The sequence below is a fragment of the Rosa rugosa genome, chromosome 6 (assembly GCF_958449725.1).
Source record: "Rosa rugosa chromosome 6, drRosRugo1.1, whole genome shotgun sequence".
In the NCBI taxonomy this organism is placed as follows: Eukaryota; Viridiplantae; Streptophyta; class Magnoliopsida; order Rosales; family Rosaceae; genus Rosa; species Rosa rugosa.
The window spans coordinates 44,119,174-44,139,736 of record NC_084825.1 but is presented as its reverse complement, the minus strand read 5'-3'; the positions used below and the strand labels follow the sequence as shown (position 1 = coordinate 44,139,736).

General features: G+C 39.9%; 1 protein-coding gene and 1 long non-coding RNA gene across 3 annotated transcripts; both read right to left on the bottom strand.

The window, feature by feature from the left end:
* Positions 1–445: 445 nt before the first annotated feature.
* Positions 446–3,313, bottom strand: LOC133715141 (uncharacterized). 2 transcript variants are annotated; one of them, XR_009848950.1, is made up of 6 exons: positions 2,910–3,313; positions 2,291–2,458; positions 2,113–2,224; positions 1,785–2,002; positions 1,020–1,110; positions 446–694 (listed from the first exon to the last, which is right to left on the bottom strand). It is a non-coding gene; the product is annotated as an uncharacterized LOC133715141 (long non-coding RNA). The 2 variants fall into 2 exon arrangements; XR_009848949.1 differs by having other exon boundaries at positions 2,113–2,458.
* A 5,300-nt stretch (positions 3,314–8,613) lies between these two features.
* Positions 8,614–14,503, bottom strand: LOC133716840 (uncharacterized). Its single transcript, XM_062143494.1, has 2 exons — positions 13,907–14,503; positions 8,614–8,675 (listed from the first exon to the last, which is right to left on the bottom strand). Exons 1-2 carry the CDS (start codon positions 14,439–14,441, stop codon positions 8,614–8,616), a joined length of 597 nt encoding a protein of 198 aa, XP_061999478.1. The 5' UTR covers positions 14,442–14,503.
* Positions 14,504–20,563: the final 6,060 nt, after the last annotated feature.

Here is a 20,563-nt window from a genome sequence, read left to right as displayed (position 1 = left end):
AATCTAAAGAAAAGTAACTTCTGAGGTCATTAAGACAACATAACTTATAGTGTAGCATTGTCTGTTAAAGTTTCACACTCTATTTTTCTCAAAGTAAACTCTTGTGTGTTGTTTGCTCAAACAACAACTTTCTAGGTTTTGCAGTTATTGAAGTTTATTTCTAACCATGGTTTTCCTACTTTGATGTAGTGGTTAATGAAGTGAGACAATAGAATATATACTTTGACATTGTGTTTTACAATGTTGGGCAATAGAACCAGTTTAAAAGATATTGTTGTTATGTTGTACAGACAACAGTTTTTTTATTTGATTTGTTTGTGCTCAATTATCAGACAATGGTTTTCTGGTGAAATTGCATTGTTTGAGATTGGATAACAAGACATACATTCTGGATATTGCATCTAACAAAACCTATCAATCAACGCATCCACAAACACATCCAATATTGATACCAAAAGCTTTCCATTGAATCCAACAAGATCTACAATATTCCATCAGCAGTAGGTTCATCCCAATATTAACACATACTAACCTTGCCAATATACTTAAAGGCCAAAAACATAAACTTGTCGATAAATGTGTCCAATGCACATTAACCATGCCTATATATACCTAAAGAGTCTAAATACCAAAACAGATAAAGGTAAGAGGATCTCCACAACACTTCAGTTCCTACTTGCAGCTGCAACATCTCCTGTGGTGCAATAACAAGTCTATCAATTAGTAAAAGAACAGAAATCATGATTGTTGCCTTATAAGGTTTCACTCATAATAATCTATTGAACATAAGCAAATATCTAACTACAAAGCAATCTGGTTATAAGTTTAAGCTTTGTCAAGCATTTCCCAACAAATATCTAACCAAAGCAGTCCATAATAATATGCGGATATGTTCAATAATATATATGTATTTATGTGTATCTAACAAAATATCCAAGCTATATATAGCTTCAGAAGCTATTGAATACAAGATTAGTAACTAAACTAATTATAATAAGCACTTTGGTAGGACTTCATACCAGTGCTTCTGTGACCTTGCAAAATTTTATAAAATCTTGGCCACCTGTCAGTACAAACCTTCAAGCCCCACTCATGATCTGATTACCATATCTGCCAAATACAACAAAAATATTATCATTTTAAGAAGTTGAAACGGGATCGTAAAAGATACATTAGAAAAGGAAAGTTTGTTCATCTTGTCATCTCCATAAAAGAGTCTCAAGAGTCGCAATTATATCAGCATTATATAAGGAAGATGATAATGAGTACTAAGTCCTGGTTTACAAAATCAAGTATCAAGTAAAAGAAAAATGACTTCAGTTATTTAGTGAGAAAATCTCTATCAGAAACAATCGGACTTTGAATCACACAGCGAGACTTAAATTAATGTATTGAGCAGGTGTCAGCATAAGAAATAAAAAAAGCAAAGGTTTTGGCTTATTCTATATTAATTAGATCATGAAGGTTAATTGTAAACTGTAATCTTCAGTAAGGGATTCATAAAGCTGTAAAGATAGAATAAGTGATCCCACAATATTGGGTCATCTTGAACAAAAAAAAAAAAACAATTAACCACTTGGTGCAAATGCATAGATTCTATCGTCTCACTTCCAAGTAAAAGAAAGGCAAGACAAATGTCAGGATGCAAAGCTATCCCCAGTGTAGCAACTACGTACCACCAAAATGAAGTGGCTGAAGGGCCACCTGGACCTATCAAAATCTACTGCCACAGTACCACTAGACATCTCCAAATTAACAGAAAAAGGGGGGACAGCAGGACTTACGTGTCTCCTGTAACTGCAGCCTTATAACAATCACTTCCTTTGCCTCCGAGAACCCGTCTCGATGTACTTCTTTGCGTTATCCCAGGCACCACCTGCCGTGTTCAGGAAAAGAGCCATGAGAATACCAGACACTGTTTCAAACATCAGCATGGAAGCCACAACTTTAGCACCAAGTAGAGGCTGCCCAGTATAGTATCCAAATATCCGGAACGCAATACCTGCAAGGGATTCAAGCAATAATTATTCCTTCATGATCTAATTAATATGGAAGCAACAACAAACTTATCTCCACTGCATGCCCAAATTTATAAAAACATAATTGACCTACCAACTGCTATAGGTGAAACAATAGCCAAGGCACCAGGTTTTATCATCTCCCTCAAAGATGCAGATGCTACAATAGCAACACAACGTGCATAACCTGGCTTCTCCTTATATTCCTGCAGAAACATGTTAGAAAAGGCATTATTAAAAGGAATGCAAAACATCAAAAATTCACACTGTACCTTGAGCAATAGGTTAATAGGCAATCAAAGTGATCCCAAGTTTGTCACAGGTAGCCTTAACTCCATTCTCCTCTGGTGCCTTGTATATGAGACTGTAATTCACTTGCTTTGATGCTAGTGGGATACCTCTCTTTTTGAGTTTCTCATATGCATCACGCAGTCTCTTTTCTGAAATAAGAAACTTTATGCATCATGTTCTGATTAATTAAGGAGGGCATGCAGTTTCGTTAAATTGATATATTTTCAGTGTGCCAATATCTTCTATACTTACTAAACTAAAGAATAAAATAAAATAGACAGATGCTTATAATGTAGAGAAAGTATTTCATTGTTCGCTCTGCTAACTTATATCAATAAGAACAAGACAATAGACTTGTCTTTCTTTGGAAGAAGCACAAGATAATATATAAAAGTCATAGAACCATGACAACTACCAAGAGCACTACCGTCAAATTCAATCAATCTAATGCTTTTATACATCAACAAACCCTGGAAATTTCACACAGCCACTCAATATCAACCCGATTAGAAGAAAATAAAGGGGAGAGAACACCAACATTAACAATCGGAACCAGCACAAAATCTAAATTAGGAAGGAAGAGAAAGAGGGATTGGGTACCTTTTGGCAGAGTAGGAGAATGATTGAGTGAGAAGGCGTCACCCGGTGGTCTTTCAGCCTCAATGGTCGACGAAACTCTTGGATTTTGAATCTTGGTCTGAGCACGTTCGTGGTGGCCGTGTATTGAAAAATGGACGGAGATCGAAGAGGGTTAAGGAACAGTGATGTAGTAGGTTTGGGAGTCGCGTGCGGTGGTCCGGTGATCTCGATCGATGGAAGGGTGGCTGAGGTTTTATTCTTCATCGCTTGGGCTATCTTTTGGTGGTGGCGGTGTCAAAGTCGACGGCCGGAAGTCGAGCTTTCCGGCGTGACAGAGAGAAGGTGAGAGGAAGAGAGGGAGAGCAGAGAGAAAGAGGCATGTGCGGCTGAAAGAGGAAGAAGGAGAAAATGAGAAAGGCTAGGGTTCTTTTCTCTAAATAATAAGAAATGAAATGTAAAATTTGGTAGAATGGAGGGAAGTGAAAATTGAAACTTTGGCTAAGTTTTAAAGTCAATTAACTAGGGCGCCAACATATTGAACCCTAAAATTTAGACAACATCAATTCAAGTACATTGTCTAAAAGAGAGTGGCACAACAGAAGATTAAAAATTGTTGTGTGAATCAAAACAATCAGACGACATTTTTTTCAACCATTGTATTAATATTAATTGCACAACAAAGAAGTAATAACTGTTGTGTGATTAAAAACAATCAGACAACATCTTTTGCCAACCATTGTGTTAATCAATCTTGGACAACATCAATCTAATAACTGTTGTCTGAATTGATTGATTCAGACAACATCGGAAAAACAACCATTGTCTGATTTACAATTGCACAACAGTAATGTAACAACTGTCATCTGATTCGAAAATTGAGACGACAGAAAAATTCTTGCTGTCGTCTGATTATTTCAGACGACAGTTAAAATGTTTGCTGTCGTCTGATATGTGTTGTCTGATTCCGAAATTGGCGTAGTGTTACACGCTGTCTAGACCCCATACTAAGACATACCCAATGATTATACCAGTACCGAAGAGTATATGATGGGGATCCGCTGCAGACGGACCATCACTCGGGGAGTACTGATTATCACCAAATATGTACCTTACGCTCTGATACCAAACTGTCACGCCCTGAATTTTGAATAACAAATTCAAAATCCGAAACATGAATTTAACAACTTAAACAAATAAACGTTCTGAATTTTTTTCTCAGAAACAACCATGCCTCACACCACTCAAAATTCAAATCTCGAAAACCTCAAGTTAATTATTACAACTCACTCTTACAAAATAAATTGTAAAGCTCTAAATGAGTATAACAAACCTCACAAATGTTGTAACTCAAGTACCACAACTCTAAGCAGCCCGATCACCGCCCTGGTTCTCCTGACCTGTAGGATTACCCACTACACCGTTTGAATAGTGTACCGGGATTGCAACAATACAAACCCGGGAAGCTTTTTGCAAAGCTCGTATGAGTAAATGAAAGGATTGCACGATTTAAAGTAACAAATCAACTCAAGCATAAAATCAACTCAAACATTTTTTTTTTTTTTTGCATAATAATTGAAGTGTACAACGTCACTTCAAGCATCAATCAACTCACATCTCACAATGACCACCACAACACAACTACACGTTCTCTCTCTAATACACAAATGTATACTCATGGGCATACGATTTTTATTTTAATCCCCCATGCAGTATATTATACTCCAGGGCATACGATAACTCACATTATCCCCCTAGCAGTATAGTGTACTCAAGGGCATACGATAACTCAAGGTTATCCCCCCAGCAGTACAAAAACAGACAGACTAGAGCTCTAACTGAATCGTAATGTGTCACCTTGGCCAAGGTTCACCCTTACGAAAATATTTGCCTCAAATCACTCGACTCCTCATTTAATTCATCTCAACGACTCAACTATCGCACTTTACTCAATTACTCTTTATCATAATCAACTCAACATATAAGAAAATTTATATCTTCTAAAGAGTAATGCTCGAATAATAACTCATTTAACCATATCAATACTTCACCCAATATCACACCATCCAATATATATTCCACGTAAATATATATATACGTAGTCACCCACACAAGAATGACCACTAATACCAACTATAGTTCACATGCATTAAAATCTAGAAATTCATTTTTTTATAGTTCAAATACATTTTACTTACCTATGGACCGTAGTTGAGCAAGTCCATATAATTTAAAACAAATATTTATTTTTATAAAACAATTTCCACAAATTCACAATTAAATAAAATCACCGAATTTCGGTTCGTAAATGAACCATGTGCGATTTACTCACCTCGATATTCCTGTTGCGTCTTCAATTTAACACAATACACACTGAAACCGCTCATCCAAGGAAGACTGTCAATCACCTAATCAAACATGACCTTAACTTAGCCAATAACTCAAAAACATACTCAAACGACAATCCAACGGTCGGATCGAAATTAAATGATGATCCAACGGTCGGATCCTCACGGATCGCCTTTAGGATCACCCTCCAAAAATCATCACGAAGATCCAACGGTCGGATCGAAATTAAATGATGATCCAACGGTCGGATCCTCACGGATCGCCTTTAGGATCACCCTCCAAAAATCATCACGAAGATCCAACGGTCGGATCTTCCTGAATCGTCCTTACTAACATCTTCACAAATTTATACGAAAATCCGACGGACGGATTCTCACGAATCGCCTCCCTAATCACTGTTTAGCAATTATACGAAGATCCAACGGTCGGATCTTCGCCCATGACCACACAAAGCCACTGGGACAGTCATAAGATCAACATATCAAAACTACAAGTCCATCAGACGGTCCGATCTTCACAGATCACAAATCGAACGATTGAAATCGATCGAAACGTAAAAATTCATAACTTAATCATACGATATCCAAAAATTTCGTATAATATATCGAAATGATCGTATTGAAATATAGAATCTAAAAATACACAGAAACTATATTTTTGACCCCCGGAGTTGGCCGGAAAGGGCCGCCGGAGTTAGTGGCAGAGCCGCCGCCGACCACCGCCAATGGTGTCGGGGCCGGGCTGCCCTTCTTCATCTCATCAAGCTTAACCATTTTCATAACTAGCAAGTAAGCTGGAAATGACCGGAAGGGTTCGAAATTACCTAAAACCAGTCGGGTGGCCGAAAATTTTCCAGAAACCGGCGATAAAATGCAGAAACCGGCGAGCTCTGATTTCGACGTAAAAACTTCAACCATTTGCTTCGATCCCTTCTGGAGAGTTGTTCAGAACTTCAAGGCGAACCCACTGGTTCAAGAATCACCGAAATAGGTGGTCTGTAACTCGAGATATATCGATCGAAGGGTTGATTCTCGATAAAAAACAAGTCGAGCTCCGACGAACGTGGAAACGTTCACTCCAGATGCGATCCTTCTCAGAGCATGATCAGTAAGTTGAGGCGAGTTCAACAAGCCAAAAATCTTGAAGATTGGTGTACGGAAACTCGAGATATCGGCGTTGACTCAAAATCGACATCAAACAGGGTCGAGCTCCCCGCCGCCGCTAAAGGCCGTGCCGCCGTGCAAGGCTGCCACAGACGGCTTCAGAGGAGTGAGGCGAAGCTGCTGGACGTGGTTGCTCGTCCATAGGTGGCCGGAAGAGGAAGATAGACACCGGCGAAGGGAAGAGGCCGACGCGGCTCGAGAGAGAGAAAAAGAGAACTGAGTTTCCAAAATGGGAAAAAAAGAAAATATTTTTGGAAATTTCCGAAAATGGAAGCTTTATACAAAACTGGAAACTTTTTCGAAAAATTATAATTAATTCATACGAATTCTGAATATTGCGTTCCACATATGCACGAGATTGTATCGACAAGCTCTACAACTTTCATTAAGGAAGTTTTCCCAAATTTTGAACGTATAAAAAGTCAACTTTCGCGAGCCCCTAAATAACGTTCGTTTTTGAAATAAAAACGTTCGAACTAATTCCACAACTCCTCCAAGCTTCGTCCTTGTGCCCATGACCACGAAATCATTTCCAAAAGGTCATCGGAAATTAAATTTGAATTTTCAGGGTATTACAATCTACCCTCCTTAAAGGAATTTCGTCCCGAAATTCTAGCAGGCTCATCGTCGAACAACTGTGGATATCTCCATCTCATATCTGATTCCAACTAACAAGATGCATCACCATCATCATGGTGACTCCACAACACCTACACAATCTCAACCTCTTTCCTACGAAGCCTCTTCATAGAACTATCCAAGATACGAACAGTTTGAACCACAGTGGTCATATCCCAATAGTAACTAAATCAATTCGTCACTAATGTAAACCCACCCAACAAGAATCCAACATTCTTTCGCAATCAACATTTCTCAAAATTACAACGCAACAATTGCCTCAAGCAACCCACACCCAAATCACCACGTGGCATTGCACATATAGCTGTTTTCACACAGATCGTCACCCTGTACTGGCATACAAGTACAATAAACACTCTCACAAAGCATTTCTCTACTCAATTAACATCACGGTGAACCTCCATAGTAAAATTTAAGCATGCAATATTCTACACAACAATAGAGATGCATCACTCAACACAAATCATTCTCAAAAGCACGCCAATAAAACATGTCACTCAGTGATGATGACTTGGGCTAATCACTAGGGCTGGCAATTTGGGCCGAAGAAACAGAACCAGCCGCATTTCGAACAGGCCCGAACCAATTTGGGCTGAAAACTCGGCCCACCAACCTTTGGCTCGGCTCGGCTCAGCCGTACTGTTTGGCTGCCTTCGGCTCGGCTACGGTATGAAGTTTCACATACTGTATGTATACCGTACTGACCGTATATACATCCATATACCGAGCATATATAAGATCCAAAAATATTTGTAGGAGGTAAGGTTCGAAACCCTAACCTGCTGCAAGAAAGCTCTGCTCCCAACCACTGGAGCAAGAGCTGCTCTCAATAATATATGTACACATGTTATATTTATTATGTCATAAGCGAACATAATTAAAATAAAAGGGAGGCAAGGTTCGAACCTTAGACCTCATGTACAAGAGCTTAGCTCTCAACCACTCGAGCACAAGCTATTCTCGTTGTTATCCATACAATTCTTTTTATTTATTTCAACTGTTTCGTCAGTCCGGCCCATGAAATACCCAAAACTATTTCAGTAATCCGGCCCATCGGGCCTCCAACCACAGCTACATTTGAGGGCATTGATCCGTGAAGTGCCCTTGCACAGTCCACATGCCACGACTTGTCTTTTCCGTGATTTACGGAAATCATATCTACTTTCGGCTAAAGCTTGTCGGTCACAGCTCCTCGAGATTCCTCCGGTTCCCTCACGCGACAACAAACTTTTCTTTTCCGCGTTTTAGGGCGACTTTAATCTGACGCGTAGTTTGACTCTCCGAGACTGTCCATCCAACGGTGGAGATTTGCATGCCTTGTTCCTTAAATAGGTGCATTCTGGGGATGAGACTGTTCACGCCAAAAACTTCTTCAGCGTTTAAGCCCTTCTCTCTCAAATCTTCAGTCCTTCTCTCTCAATCTTCAGCCCTTCTCTCTCAAATCTTCAGCCATTCTCTCTCAAATCTTCGGCCCTTCTCTCTCAAATCTTCAGTCCTTCTCTCTCAAATCTTCAGTCCTTCTAACAGCAATCTCTCTCGAACACTCATCATCAACGTTCTTCAATTCTCACATTCTCTCAACCCATCACCAATGGAATTGCAAACCCAGCAACTAATGGAATCACAAATCCAGCAACCTCTGGAACCACAAATCCAGCAACAAATCAAGGATGAAGGAAGCAATAAAGCAGCCGGGAGTAGTGCCAACATGCATTTCAGGCGAAGCAGTACCAGGTGGGTTCCTACTACAGATCAACTAAGAATCCTCAAGGAGCTTTACTATGACAAGGGAGTTAAGTACCCAACTACAGAGCATATTCAAGAGATCTGTCTCCAGCTGAAACAGTATGGACAGATTGAGGGCAAGAACGTCTTTTATTGGTTCCAGAACCTCAAGGCTTGAGAGAAGCAGATGAAGAGGTTAAATCGGTGTGTTCAGGTGCCCGTGGTAACTAGTTCTTCTGGTGTTGGTGGATCCGTCGATCTCAATTTTGGGTCCACTAGTTCTACTGATGCTGGTGGATCCATTGATCTCACTTTTGGGTCCACTAGTTCTTCTGATGCTGGTGGATCTATTGATATAAATTTTGGGTCATGGGTCGGCTGCAGTGTTGACCCATATTTTTCCTCACCATTCAACACTAATACTAGTACTACTTCCTTTGGCACTAAAGAAGAACAAACTTTCATGGAACAACGAGGAAAAGATCACCAGGAGATTGAAACTCTTCCTCTGTTCCCCATGCACGGTGAGGACATCCTTGGTAACCTGAAGACTACTTCCGAGGGAGGTAGCGGCTATGGCTACTATTCCGGTGGCTCGGGCGGCTACAACGGTGGCTCTCACATTTCCCTTGAGCTTAGCCTCAACCCCTCCGGAGCTGCTGACCTGGCTTAGTGTAATGTAGTCCCTTTTTTTTTTTTTTTTTTTGTAAAGTAGCTGAATCAATAAGACTGAATGTATGTGGAAGTCTTTTCTTTAAAAAAACCAACAACGACACCAAAGATCGAACCTTATAGTACAACATAGACCTACAGTACTAGATTGCACAATATTTTTATTCTTCTAATTGTTCTATCAATACTTTGTTATTTACTATGATAACCTTCAAATATTAAAAATTATTTAGAAGTAATATATGTTGTGAGGGTCTTCATGTATTTTCATGCCCTCTTTGGTTGACAACATGAGTTCTCTTAATAATAGTATAAATAAGGAATAAATGCTAGACGCACCACAATTTGGTGTACCTAGAATGATCTAAATTGATGATTAGGAGATCGAACGGTGAGAACCTTACACTGAGGATTTTCAAATGTTCAATATTTTAGTTGATCTTTTATATTTTTAACATACAAGTCTTCTAATCGTTCATTTAAATTAAAGCTTTAGTGTAAAGGTTTTCACGAGAGACTCTCCCTCTAAACTTGTATCAAACAAAAGATTGGCTAAAATGTAGATAAGGTACTACGACCAAGAATTTTCATTGGCCTACTTGTGCATATTAAACAAATACGTACATAACGTAGAACATAAAAAAAATTGAAAATTAAATGGCTAAAGTATCCGAATTGACTAAAATAGTGTGTGTATTTGAAATTATTTGGTGTATTTCAATCCATCGCTCACCGCTAAAAAGATCAATTTCTCAGCGATTTGGTGGACTAGGAGCTTTAAATTTGTGCGTTCTGTTCATTTTAGTTTGATTTTGGTATGGCTTGCTTACTAATCACGGTTTTGACTTGAGTTGATTGATAATTTTGAAATTATTGACGCTTTGATTTTATTTTGACTTTAGTCATATCATCACTCTACAAAATGCTTTATGTCACTGGGAATGGTATCTTGAATCAACATTACTTAATCAGATGTGGGAGGTTTTGGATCTCCTTTAGTATAGGTGATATGCTTATGTCTTTCTTCAGTTTTGTATAGCAGTCATGATGACATACCTAAATCCCCAAACTCAGTTACATCGTGATTTTTCATCTAAGCCCTAAACTTTGTCATACTAATTGCAGAACTTTTGACAGATTGCACTTCGTCCTGACTCCTGCCCATCATATATATTTTTTTTTTCTAATCAGCAATGACATTCACGAGAAAAATTGGTTTATTGTATAATGATGTTTAAACAGTTTAATTCATGATTGACTTGTGAAATAGAAAAAAGAAAAAGAAACATAATTAAAAGAGAGGTTAGTTAGGGTGATTTATAAAAAAAAAATTGTATTAAAGTAATGGAAAAATAGAGGGAGTGTGTGAATAGAGAAAATTGATGTGTGAATAGCACCACACGTACATTAGCAATATATATACATATATATGGTAATTCTTGTCATCAATGTGATATTACATTACACTACAGGCAGAAACATATTGGCGTATACACTGTTTAGTACGGCCTGTCACGCCCCTGATTTTTAACACAATTAAAAATCGATATATATAACCCCATAATTATACATGCGTGAACGTTCAGTCATCAATACAAAATACATGTAAACTTTTTCCCTTTTAACCCAATTACATATTGATGCCCTGAACCCACTGTGTCAATATTGACCCACTCCATAGAGTCATATATTACATAAGCTTACGAATTAAATTGCCATCACAAAATAAAACGTAAATGCTCCTCAGAGTTTTGCTACATAACGGAAGTCATAACAATGGCAAAGCCAACAAAATTTGCTTCCTACCCGTAATGCTGCCAGCACGCCACCTCAGCTTCAGCCACGATTACCCTGACCTGCAGGATTAACCCCTACACAATTCCATTGAATAGTGCACCGGGTTGCCACACAACAAACCCGGTAAGCTTATGAAGCTCGTATGAGTAAACTCAAAACCACAAAGCAAAACACATTTCTTAAGTCACCTCAACCTAAACACGATATACACATAGCTCACACCTCCAACCATCGATTCCATAATCTTCCATATCGTGCCTACATAAGTCAACTAGTGACTACAGCCTCATGCTTAGATTCTCAACTAGCATCCCATTACACAAATTTTGGTCAAACTAGACTTCCTCAAGCAATGTTTGACGCCATCCTAACGCCCTATGGCGAATTCCAGAATCACACTCATTCCCTTCCTACTGAAAGCCTTTGTCATCAACATGACATCAAAGGCGAAAAGCAATGAATCACCTTTCTATCCTCACACAGAGTACAATCGTCACCACTATGGTCTTTAAGATAAATCGAGCCAACAATCAATCAAACCAAGAAGAAAGCAAGGCAATCACAATTCAAAACAAGCAGAACAATTCATAGTAACCCCTGCATATAATTTAGTTCAGGAGGTCACACTAGTCAAACAATTCAAATCAAAGTAAACATCGTAACCTCACACTCTGACGTTCGTAGGTAACCCCTACCATTACAGCAATCTTCTCGATCATTGTTAACTAAATAACAATTCAGCTCCGCCACCGAGCAGTCATCACACTGATCATCGCACAGATTCCACCGATCATCACGCAGATAACCATCATCCTACTGATCATCACACAGATAGCGATCATCCAACTAATCATCACACAGATATCGCCAGTCATCACACAGATAGCGATCGTCCAACTAATCATCACACAGATAGCGATCCTCACACATATTCATCACACAGATATCGCCGGTCATCACATAGATAGAGATCATCACCTAGATTCATTGCTAGTCATCACACAGATAGCAATCATCACACAAATATTCCTACACAAGCTACACAGATATTTCTACACAAGCTTTACATTACAATCATCACAAGAATTCATCATATTGATGTCATCGATTCATCACACAGATATTCCTACACAAGCCTTACATGACAATCATCACAAAGATTCACCACTAAGCCACTAATACATGAATACATATGTATATATATATACCCCATAATATATATATATATATATATATACACACACACACACACACATAGTCATCCACTCAGAAATGCCACTAATACCATCTATAGTCAGAGTTAATCCCATAACTCCAAGACAATATGGTAACTAGGCTCATAACACATATCGCGAGATTTACTCACCTTGAAACTCCCGCTGCGTCTTCAATACAGAACAAGGCAGCCAAATCACCCAAATTAGCTGTCCAAAGAATACCTTGTCACGTACCTAAGGAATTACAGCTCTGATTCAAATAACGAATCACAAAGAATAACGTTCGAAACCCTAAATCAAACCAAAATTCCCAAAGTGACGCCAATTAAGGCGAAACCACATCCGAGACCACCCAATGCTCCGGAATACTTCCACGATCGATATGTCCAAACCACAAGTCGATTGGAATCTCGAATCCTCACGGATCGAATAAATTCACCAATATGAAACCGTAAAAATCATAACAATTCCATTCGAACTCCAAAATTTGCATATTATATATCGAAACGCTCGTATCAACGAGTAGAACATATATAATAACAGAAACAATCCCTTACATGGCCGGAACGCCGCCACAGGCGGTGGCGCACCGCCCCCGGCCAAAAACTCATTATTTCACAAAACTCCCAACATCAAAAAGCTTCATCTAAGCATGCTTGTGAATTCTCATAACTAGCTCGAAGTCAGAAAACAAGCATAAAGGGTCGAAAACTACCTCACAAGCCGTGAACAGTAATCCAAGTTGAGTTGAACCAAGTTTTACGTGAATCGATCCAAACAACCACCAAGGATCGATCAAGGAGGCTGCTCTGAGTTCCCCAAGCCCAGCTAGAAGCCCCGCCGATGTCGGAATAAGGATTTCCGACCGGGTCCGAAATCCTTAAACTGCACCACCTTGCTGCACCGCCTCCACCACGAATCGCCGCTAGAGGCTGCCACAGAGACGACCGCATGAGAGAGACGAATCATTCTGTGCAGGTTTCAAGGCTAGAGGTCGCCGGAGATCGCCGGAGATCGCCGGAAAATACGGGTTGGATCACCGGGTTCGGGTCGGGTCAGACGGAAAACTCAAACACTGAAGGTATCGATCGAGAGAGAAAAGAGAGAGAAAAATGGCTTCCGGAAAAGGAAAGTGGGAATTATGAAAATAATTTCTGATTTTCCATATTTATACTAAAACAGAAACTTCTTCCGATAGCCATAACTTTCACATACGAACTCTGATTCTCGCGTTCCGCATGTCCACGAACTCGTATCGACGCGCCCTACAACTTTCGTGAAGGAAGTTTTTGGAGAATCCCAATATATCAAAAGTCAACCTTTGCGCCCCCCCCTAAATCCACACTTTTCAAATAAAAATTCGTCCGAAACACTTCCGCTCCGTCCACGAGCCACGAAACTGTCCAATAACCACAATTTAAATTCCGGAAAATAATCACGAATTTCCGGGGCATCACACGGCCGTTCTTAGTCTTGTGTTCCTCTGAAGAAGAATTCATGTTACTGTGCCCGTTGCTCGGGCTTCGTCCTCTCTTGGCCACCATAACTTTGACAAACTCCTCATAGTTGATTTGTCCATCTCTATCCAAATCAGCCTCCCTAACCATCTCACCAAGCTCCTCATCTGTCAGCTTCTCGCCGAGATTCGTCAGGACATGACGGAGCTCGGCGGCAGAAATGAAGCCATTCTGGTCCTTATCAAACACCCGAAACGCTTCCTTGAGCTGCTCATCGAAATCAGTGCCCTTCATCTTTTTGGCCATCAGGTCAAGGAACTCTTGGCATTCAATGGTACCGCTTCCATCAACATCAACCTCGTTGATCATATCTTGAAGCTCTTCTTCGGTCGGGTTCTGCCCAAGTGAGCGCATCACAGTGCCGAGCTCTTCGGTAGTGATGGAGCCATCGCCGTCCTTGTCGAAAAGGCTGAACGCCTCCTTGAACTCTGACTTATAGTCGGGGGACAGCTGATTGACCATGGTACCACGTTGCATAGTGTTCTAGGTTTGTAGAGAAGAAGATCGAACCTTTTGAGTGTAATTTTAGGGTTCCAGAGAGAGAGAGAGCTTCATCAAACCGATATATATTTGATTTCAATGGATGCTAAAATTTCAGTGTTTAATCAAGCATGATATTGGAATAAGGGTAAAGATGTATTTTGGTATAATATGCAACGGGGCCGGGATAGCTTGGTTTTTAAGTCATGATTTTTTTTTTTTTTTTGAATGAAGGCATAGCCAATATATTGATCTCAAGCTAGAATGACAATTACATATCCTTCCGCTGTCATTCGATAGACAGACAAGAAGTTGTGGTAGTACAACAATGATATATAGGGATGTACCACTTATTATACAATCAGACAATTAGTGCTCACTTAGAAAAAGCGAGCATATCCGCTATGACACAAGACATAGCAAAATAGGCACGAAAAAACATAGAAACAGTGCATAGCTGTCTAGAAAAGTAGGGAATTGTTAGAAAGAAAAAATCTATCTAAATAGCAGCCCAAATGGCCCACCGGATAGGCCCAGACCCAATGAAGCCCAACAACAATCCCTGCCTCAACCCTTCGTGCAGCTATGTCAGGAACACTAGACTACATCCGCCGCCACCGCAATTAGAACAAGGCACCCACCATCCTCCACCTTGACGCCACCAACAGAGGAGACCATCTCCGCTCCGCTGCTGCCGCCTGGAAAAGCCCCGCCCACACGCGTCTGGCATCGAATCGAAAAGCCAGTGCCTGAACTTTACTTGCCACAGAGCAGCGAAAACATATTCAAGCTGGAACACCACCGTCAGGCCTCCGAGCAGAGCTATCCCGAGAACCCAGCCTTAGAAACCATCATCACTCGTCCGGCAGTAGCCATAGGACAGCAGCGCGACCAAAGGTCGACCCTATTGCCGGCTACCACCGGATGAATCTGGATTGGGAACGGCGGAAGTCGACTAGGTATAGAAAGGGAGAGAAAACCCTATTCAGGCTATGCCAATACCTTCCCAAGATAAAATACTAAGTCATGACTTTCTTTATGAAAAGGAAAGAAAAGAAATGTTCCACAAAAAAGATTCTTACTTTTTTTTTTTGTTAAAAAGATTCTTACTTTGCTTCCCTGCCTTTTCTATTTCTTTTCTTTTCTTACTTTGGTTCTTTGATTGTGTTTTTGAACTATGTTTAAGACATAAAAGATTCAGATGACATAAATAGTGTGTTGGAGTTGTGTAGCTCGATACAAATTAAGACATGAAAAAAATGAAGTCTACCATTAGAAAGGAAACACAACAAAACAAGAAATATATGTAGTTAAATTATTCCTAAAAGTATCAAACTTTTTTTGAGATAAAACCTCACACTTGTTAACATCAAGGTAATCAAGTGAGACAGTATCAATACTATGTCTAGGAATGGACCACACAAAGGTCATTTACCCACAACAAACAAATGGTTCTAATCATGACCACAAAAAGTAATTCTCAAACCACCAATCCACTCAAGCCACCATGTAGATTTATCATTAACATATATATGGGCTTCACCTGTTCACCATATATGATATTTGTTGATCTTACATTCTTATCATCTAAATATCTAATACTGGCAAAACAGGAACCTTAGCACAATGTAGGCCTCATCATATGGCCCTTGGGCCCAAAGCCCGCCCGGCCCGGCCCTTCCATTAGGGAGGCCCGGCCCGACCCTTTCTCAAATAGGGTAGGGTATGGGCCATACAAATGAAGCCCGGCCCGATTGAGCCCGTAAGGGCTAGGCCCGGCCCGGCCCTAACCCGGCCCTAAAATTTAATATTATATTTTTGTTATTTTCTATTACAATATTACATGTGTAAAAAACTATAGAAGTGTTGATGAATATTTGAATCTGTCATATTACAAAACTGGTCTCTTAAATTGAGTCCGTGTGTTTAAGGCCCAAAGGCTGAAGGTACGAAGCCCAACTGTCCAAGTCCAACTCAAGTAGCAATAGGGCAAAACCAAAACCTAGACGGCAGACGCTATCCCACTATCGAGTCTCTCTCAAACGTAGGCCGCCTCTCTCTCAAACACTCTTTCAAACCCGTTGTTCCTTCTCAGAGTCCAGATCGCCTCTCTCTCAGCCACCACCTACAGCGGTTTTAGGCAACGCGAGCTTGCGACGAGTCGGATCGAAGATCGAGGAGGAGTAGACGCGAGCTGAGGCTGTGATGTTGATGGTGGGAAGCTAAGGCGGATCGAAATCGACGAGCCTGCGACGGATCGAAGATCGAGGATGTGCCGCTGTGATGTTGACGCGAGCTGAGGCTGTGCCGCTGTGATGTTGACAGTGGGGACTGTTCTCCCTTGAAATCTCAGTGGGGACGCGTCAAGATGTGGATTTCGTTGCCTGGGTCTTGAATCTTGGCGAGGTACTCATTACCCTCGCACACTGAAATCTACTCCGCTTTTCGAGGATGCAAATTAAGCGTGAAGTACTGTGATTTGTTGCAAGTAGGCGGCCAAGGTTGTGAAGGTGCTGCAGAAATGGAGGCCTCATCAGTAAGGGACAGAGCAATGACTTCGATGTATACTTTAAGTGTGTAAACAATTGGTAATTGTTTGTTGTGTTTGAAATGTTGTAGGTATTTGATCTGTGCTAGAAAATGAGAGATCTAGCAGTTCTGTTCCACCGTGGGAGAAAGCCTCCTCTGCCTCATGACTTGGAGCTCAACCTTAGGGCCAGGAAGTGCTCCCTTGGCAAGGGCCTTCAGCACTTTGGCTCAAAGTCTCTACCTTTTGTTTCAATGAGGTATGAATTTTTACGATGTGATGTCGGTGATGATATGTATTGAGTACATTCCTGGCAGGGCACATTCCTAGTGACTATTGTCCAACTTGCTGCTGAACTGAAATATATGTCGTTGATACAACCTAGTGAAAGTGAAATATATGTCCAGAAGCAAGCTTTTCACAGAAATATATGTCCAGAAGCAAGCTTTTCACAGAAATATATGTCCATTTTCATTTATATATGTAGTTGAATTGGAGTGCTTATAGTTGTTTAATGTGTGATTTAGCTAAATTATTAAATGGTTTTCCTTTGCAGGTTCTTTGTTTGGTTACCATGAAAGATTTCCACTTTTTGTGAATTGATGAAGGCTTGATCAGTTTTTGTATCAAAGTGTCGAACACTGCTTCAGTTTTTGTAGCCTTAGTGGCTTAGTGCCTTTATGCAAACCATGCTTCAGTAGTTCAGTTTTTGTATCAAAGATTACCACTTGTGAATTGATGAAGACCTGAAGTCATGAAGACATGAAGACATGATCAGTTTTTGTATCGACGTGTAAACATTGCTTCATTTTTGTAGCCTCAGTGGCTTAGTGCCTCTGCAATTTCAATTCAATTTCAAGTCTACTACTTGATCAATTTCAGTTTATGTGGGATTTGTGGATATTTGTAATTAACACAGGTTCTCAAATCTCAAGTATTTAGTTTCATGTATATGAATATTTTTCTTCCTTCAGCTTGACTTTATGTAATTAGCAAAGTTGTGTTTGATGTGAATTAAACAAAGGCTCGGGCCGGCCCTATTTGAAAAGGGCTGGCCTGGCCCGGCCCTTTCGGCCTTTGCGGAATGGGCCTTAAGGGCGGGTAAGGGCTTACGTATTGAAGCCTCGGCCCGGCCCGGCCCTAATTTTTGTTGACTTGGTCAAAGCCCGGCCCGGCCCTACCCTAAGCCCTAAAATTTAGGGTAGGGCTGGCCCTAGCCCGGCCCATGATGAGGCCTAGCACAATGGAGTGTGGGTATAACCATTGGATCAAGACGTGGGCGAGCTTAGGCTTAGACGAGCGTTTTGCAGATGAAGGCACTCGTGATGGATGTTTGTTTATCAGTTTTTTCCTTCTTTTTGGCCACAATTTATGACGTTTAATCTTACCTCTACTGATAGAGATGAATTAGCAAGCACAAAAATGTTATGTGTCCTTTGAGTTTTACAAGTGGTGAGTAAGGGTTGGAAATTGAGTTGGAATCAAATAATGTCAAGAGATTCGATCCCTTTAAATATAACTACGATGAATAAAAAGTGAAGAAGTACGTTACTCAACTTTATTCCAGGCATCAAGAGAAAACAACAATGTATTGCATATGAATAGAAAGCATCATAGTTGAGTATTTGAGTGCGATATTTCATTGGTCATTTAATCCTCTGACTCAGAATCACTGGGGGGTGGTGATTCTATAGCAGCTAAATCCTTCATCTTCTCCCCCAAATCCTTGGCGTCGAGAATGAGGACGTCAACTTTGGTGTCCGTCGAAGCAGTACCGGCCGATAAGGGAAGAGGAGACGCCGTTCCCGTATTAAACACATCCAACGCCCAAGGCAGAAGTTCTTTTCCGTAGAGTGCTCCAAACTTGTACAATTTTCTGTTCTTTTTACCAGGCTGTCTTACGCCTACTTTCCCACGCGTGACCCAAAACATCTTGTCCAGATGTTTTTCGTTCTCTTTAATAATTTGCGTCCCTATGTCATAGCTCTCGGGCCGAAGGACCTCACTGATTGCCTTCAGAAATTTTTCATCATACTTTTCTAGTTCTGGCACCTAGGAAAAAGAGCAATTATTAATTCTAAATCAAGTGTTGTGATTATCATTGGGTATCACCTAATCGACCATTTTTGCAACAAAAAAAAAAAAAAAAACTGAATCGGAAATCTTTCGGGTATTATCTATCTTGAATCAAAGTAAATAGAGCTGCATAATGTGTCCAGATGCAATACCAGGATCTGAAGTTTATAATTCAGAATTCAGCATAATATACTGGATCTATCTATTAATGGAGGCCCAAAACTTAAATTATTTAGATTGATGAAATAAATTGCATAGTCTACGTGTCACATTGCATGCCTTGAAATGAACAAATCTATTACGTAAGTGCAAGGACCCACCCTCACCCCCCACCCCCACGCATACCGTGCCACACATTTTATGTGTATATGGCTTCTCTGTTAAGGGGTTCTACAATGTTGACAATTAAGACCACTCATCTTATAGATCACACTTTAAATACAATTCCTGAAAAATTTGGTCAAATTAGATATCTTTAGAGCATTTTTAGCAGATTTTCTATTTTAGCTCATTAGCTATTTTAAATAGCGTGTTTAGTTTTTTTATATATTTTAGCAGCTGCACCAGACTCCTAAGTGGCTCTCCATTATAACTTTTAGCTATCTCGCTCCTAAATATAGAGAGTGAGATGAGACTCTCCATAATTTAAAACATTCATTTTAAGTTATTTTATGTAATTTATGAATACATTTAAACTATTTAATATTCATTTAAAAAATAATATAAATTCAAAACTAGCTAAAATAGATAGCACTGATGCAGATGTATTTCTATAGTGGCTAGCCAAAATAACTTTTTAGCTACTTTGGCTAAAATTTGACTCAAAAATAGCTAGCATTGCTAAAGATGCTCTTAGTCATTTGATTACCTATTTTTATCATTTAAGTTTTTGTTTACATTATGTATTTTTTAATAATGCTACACCATTTTAGTTGACCAAACAGTTTCCAATATGAATGAAATTTTGGAGACTTACTAGCACAGAGAAATCTAAAAGATCAAAGATTCCAACTAGAGTGATAGAAGGAGAAATTAACTTACATTCTTTAGCATGGACAAAAGGTCGATCTCATATTTTGACGAATCGGGGACATCTTTGCTAATATGCAACTTGAGCTCAGAAACCACACTCTGCCAAGCTCCAGCCTCAAGAACCAGGGCTTGAACATCAGTTTGGGCCTTAACGGACTCGGTTGCATGGGCTGATGGTCGATGTAGGAGCTCTTCCCCATAGAATGCTCCTGCTTTTAGCTCCCAACGAGTAAGACAAAAACTCTTTTCAATACGTGCAACTCCGTCAACGATGAATATCATTTTAAGCGATCCCCCCTCTTTAATAATAGTTCTTGACTTTTTATACTTCCCGTTCTCGGGTGGTTCAAGTTTGTTAGAGATACTTTTCCACCCTTCGTCATCGATATTTATATTTTGAAGAAATTGTACCTGGGATTTGTTAGAAAACAATATACATTATAAATGATCACATAATAATATAAAGGATAAGAATCCAGTTGTA

Bases quoted from the DNA above. Each gene is read 5' to 3' on its own strand.
- LOC133716840 (XM_062143494.1), bottom strand. From the start codon at position 14,441: ATGCAACGTGGTACCATGGTCAATCAGCTGTCCCCCGACTATAAGTCA. The intron at 8,676-13,906 runs GTGTGATGCCCC...TTGTGGTTCCAG, and splicing joins ACACAAGACTAAGAACGGCC to AGGTTGCTGGATTTGTGATT.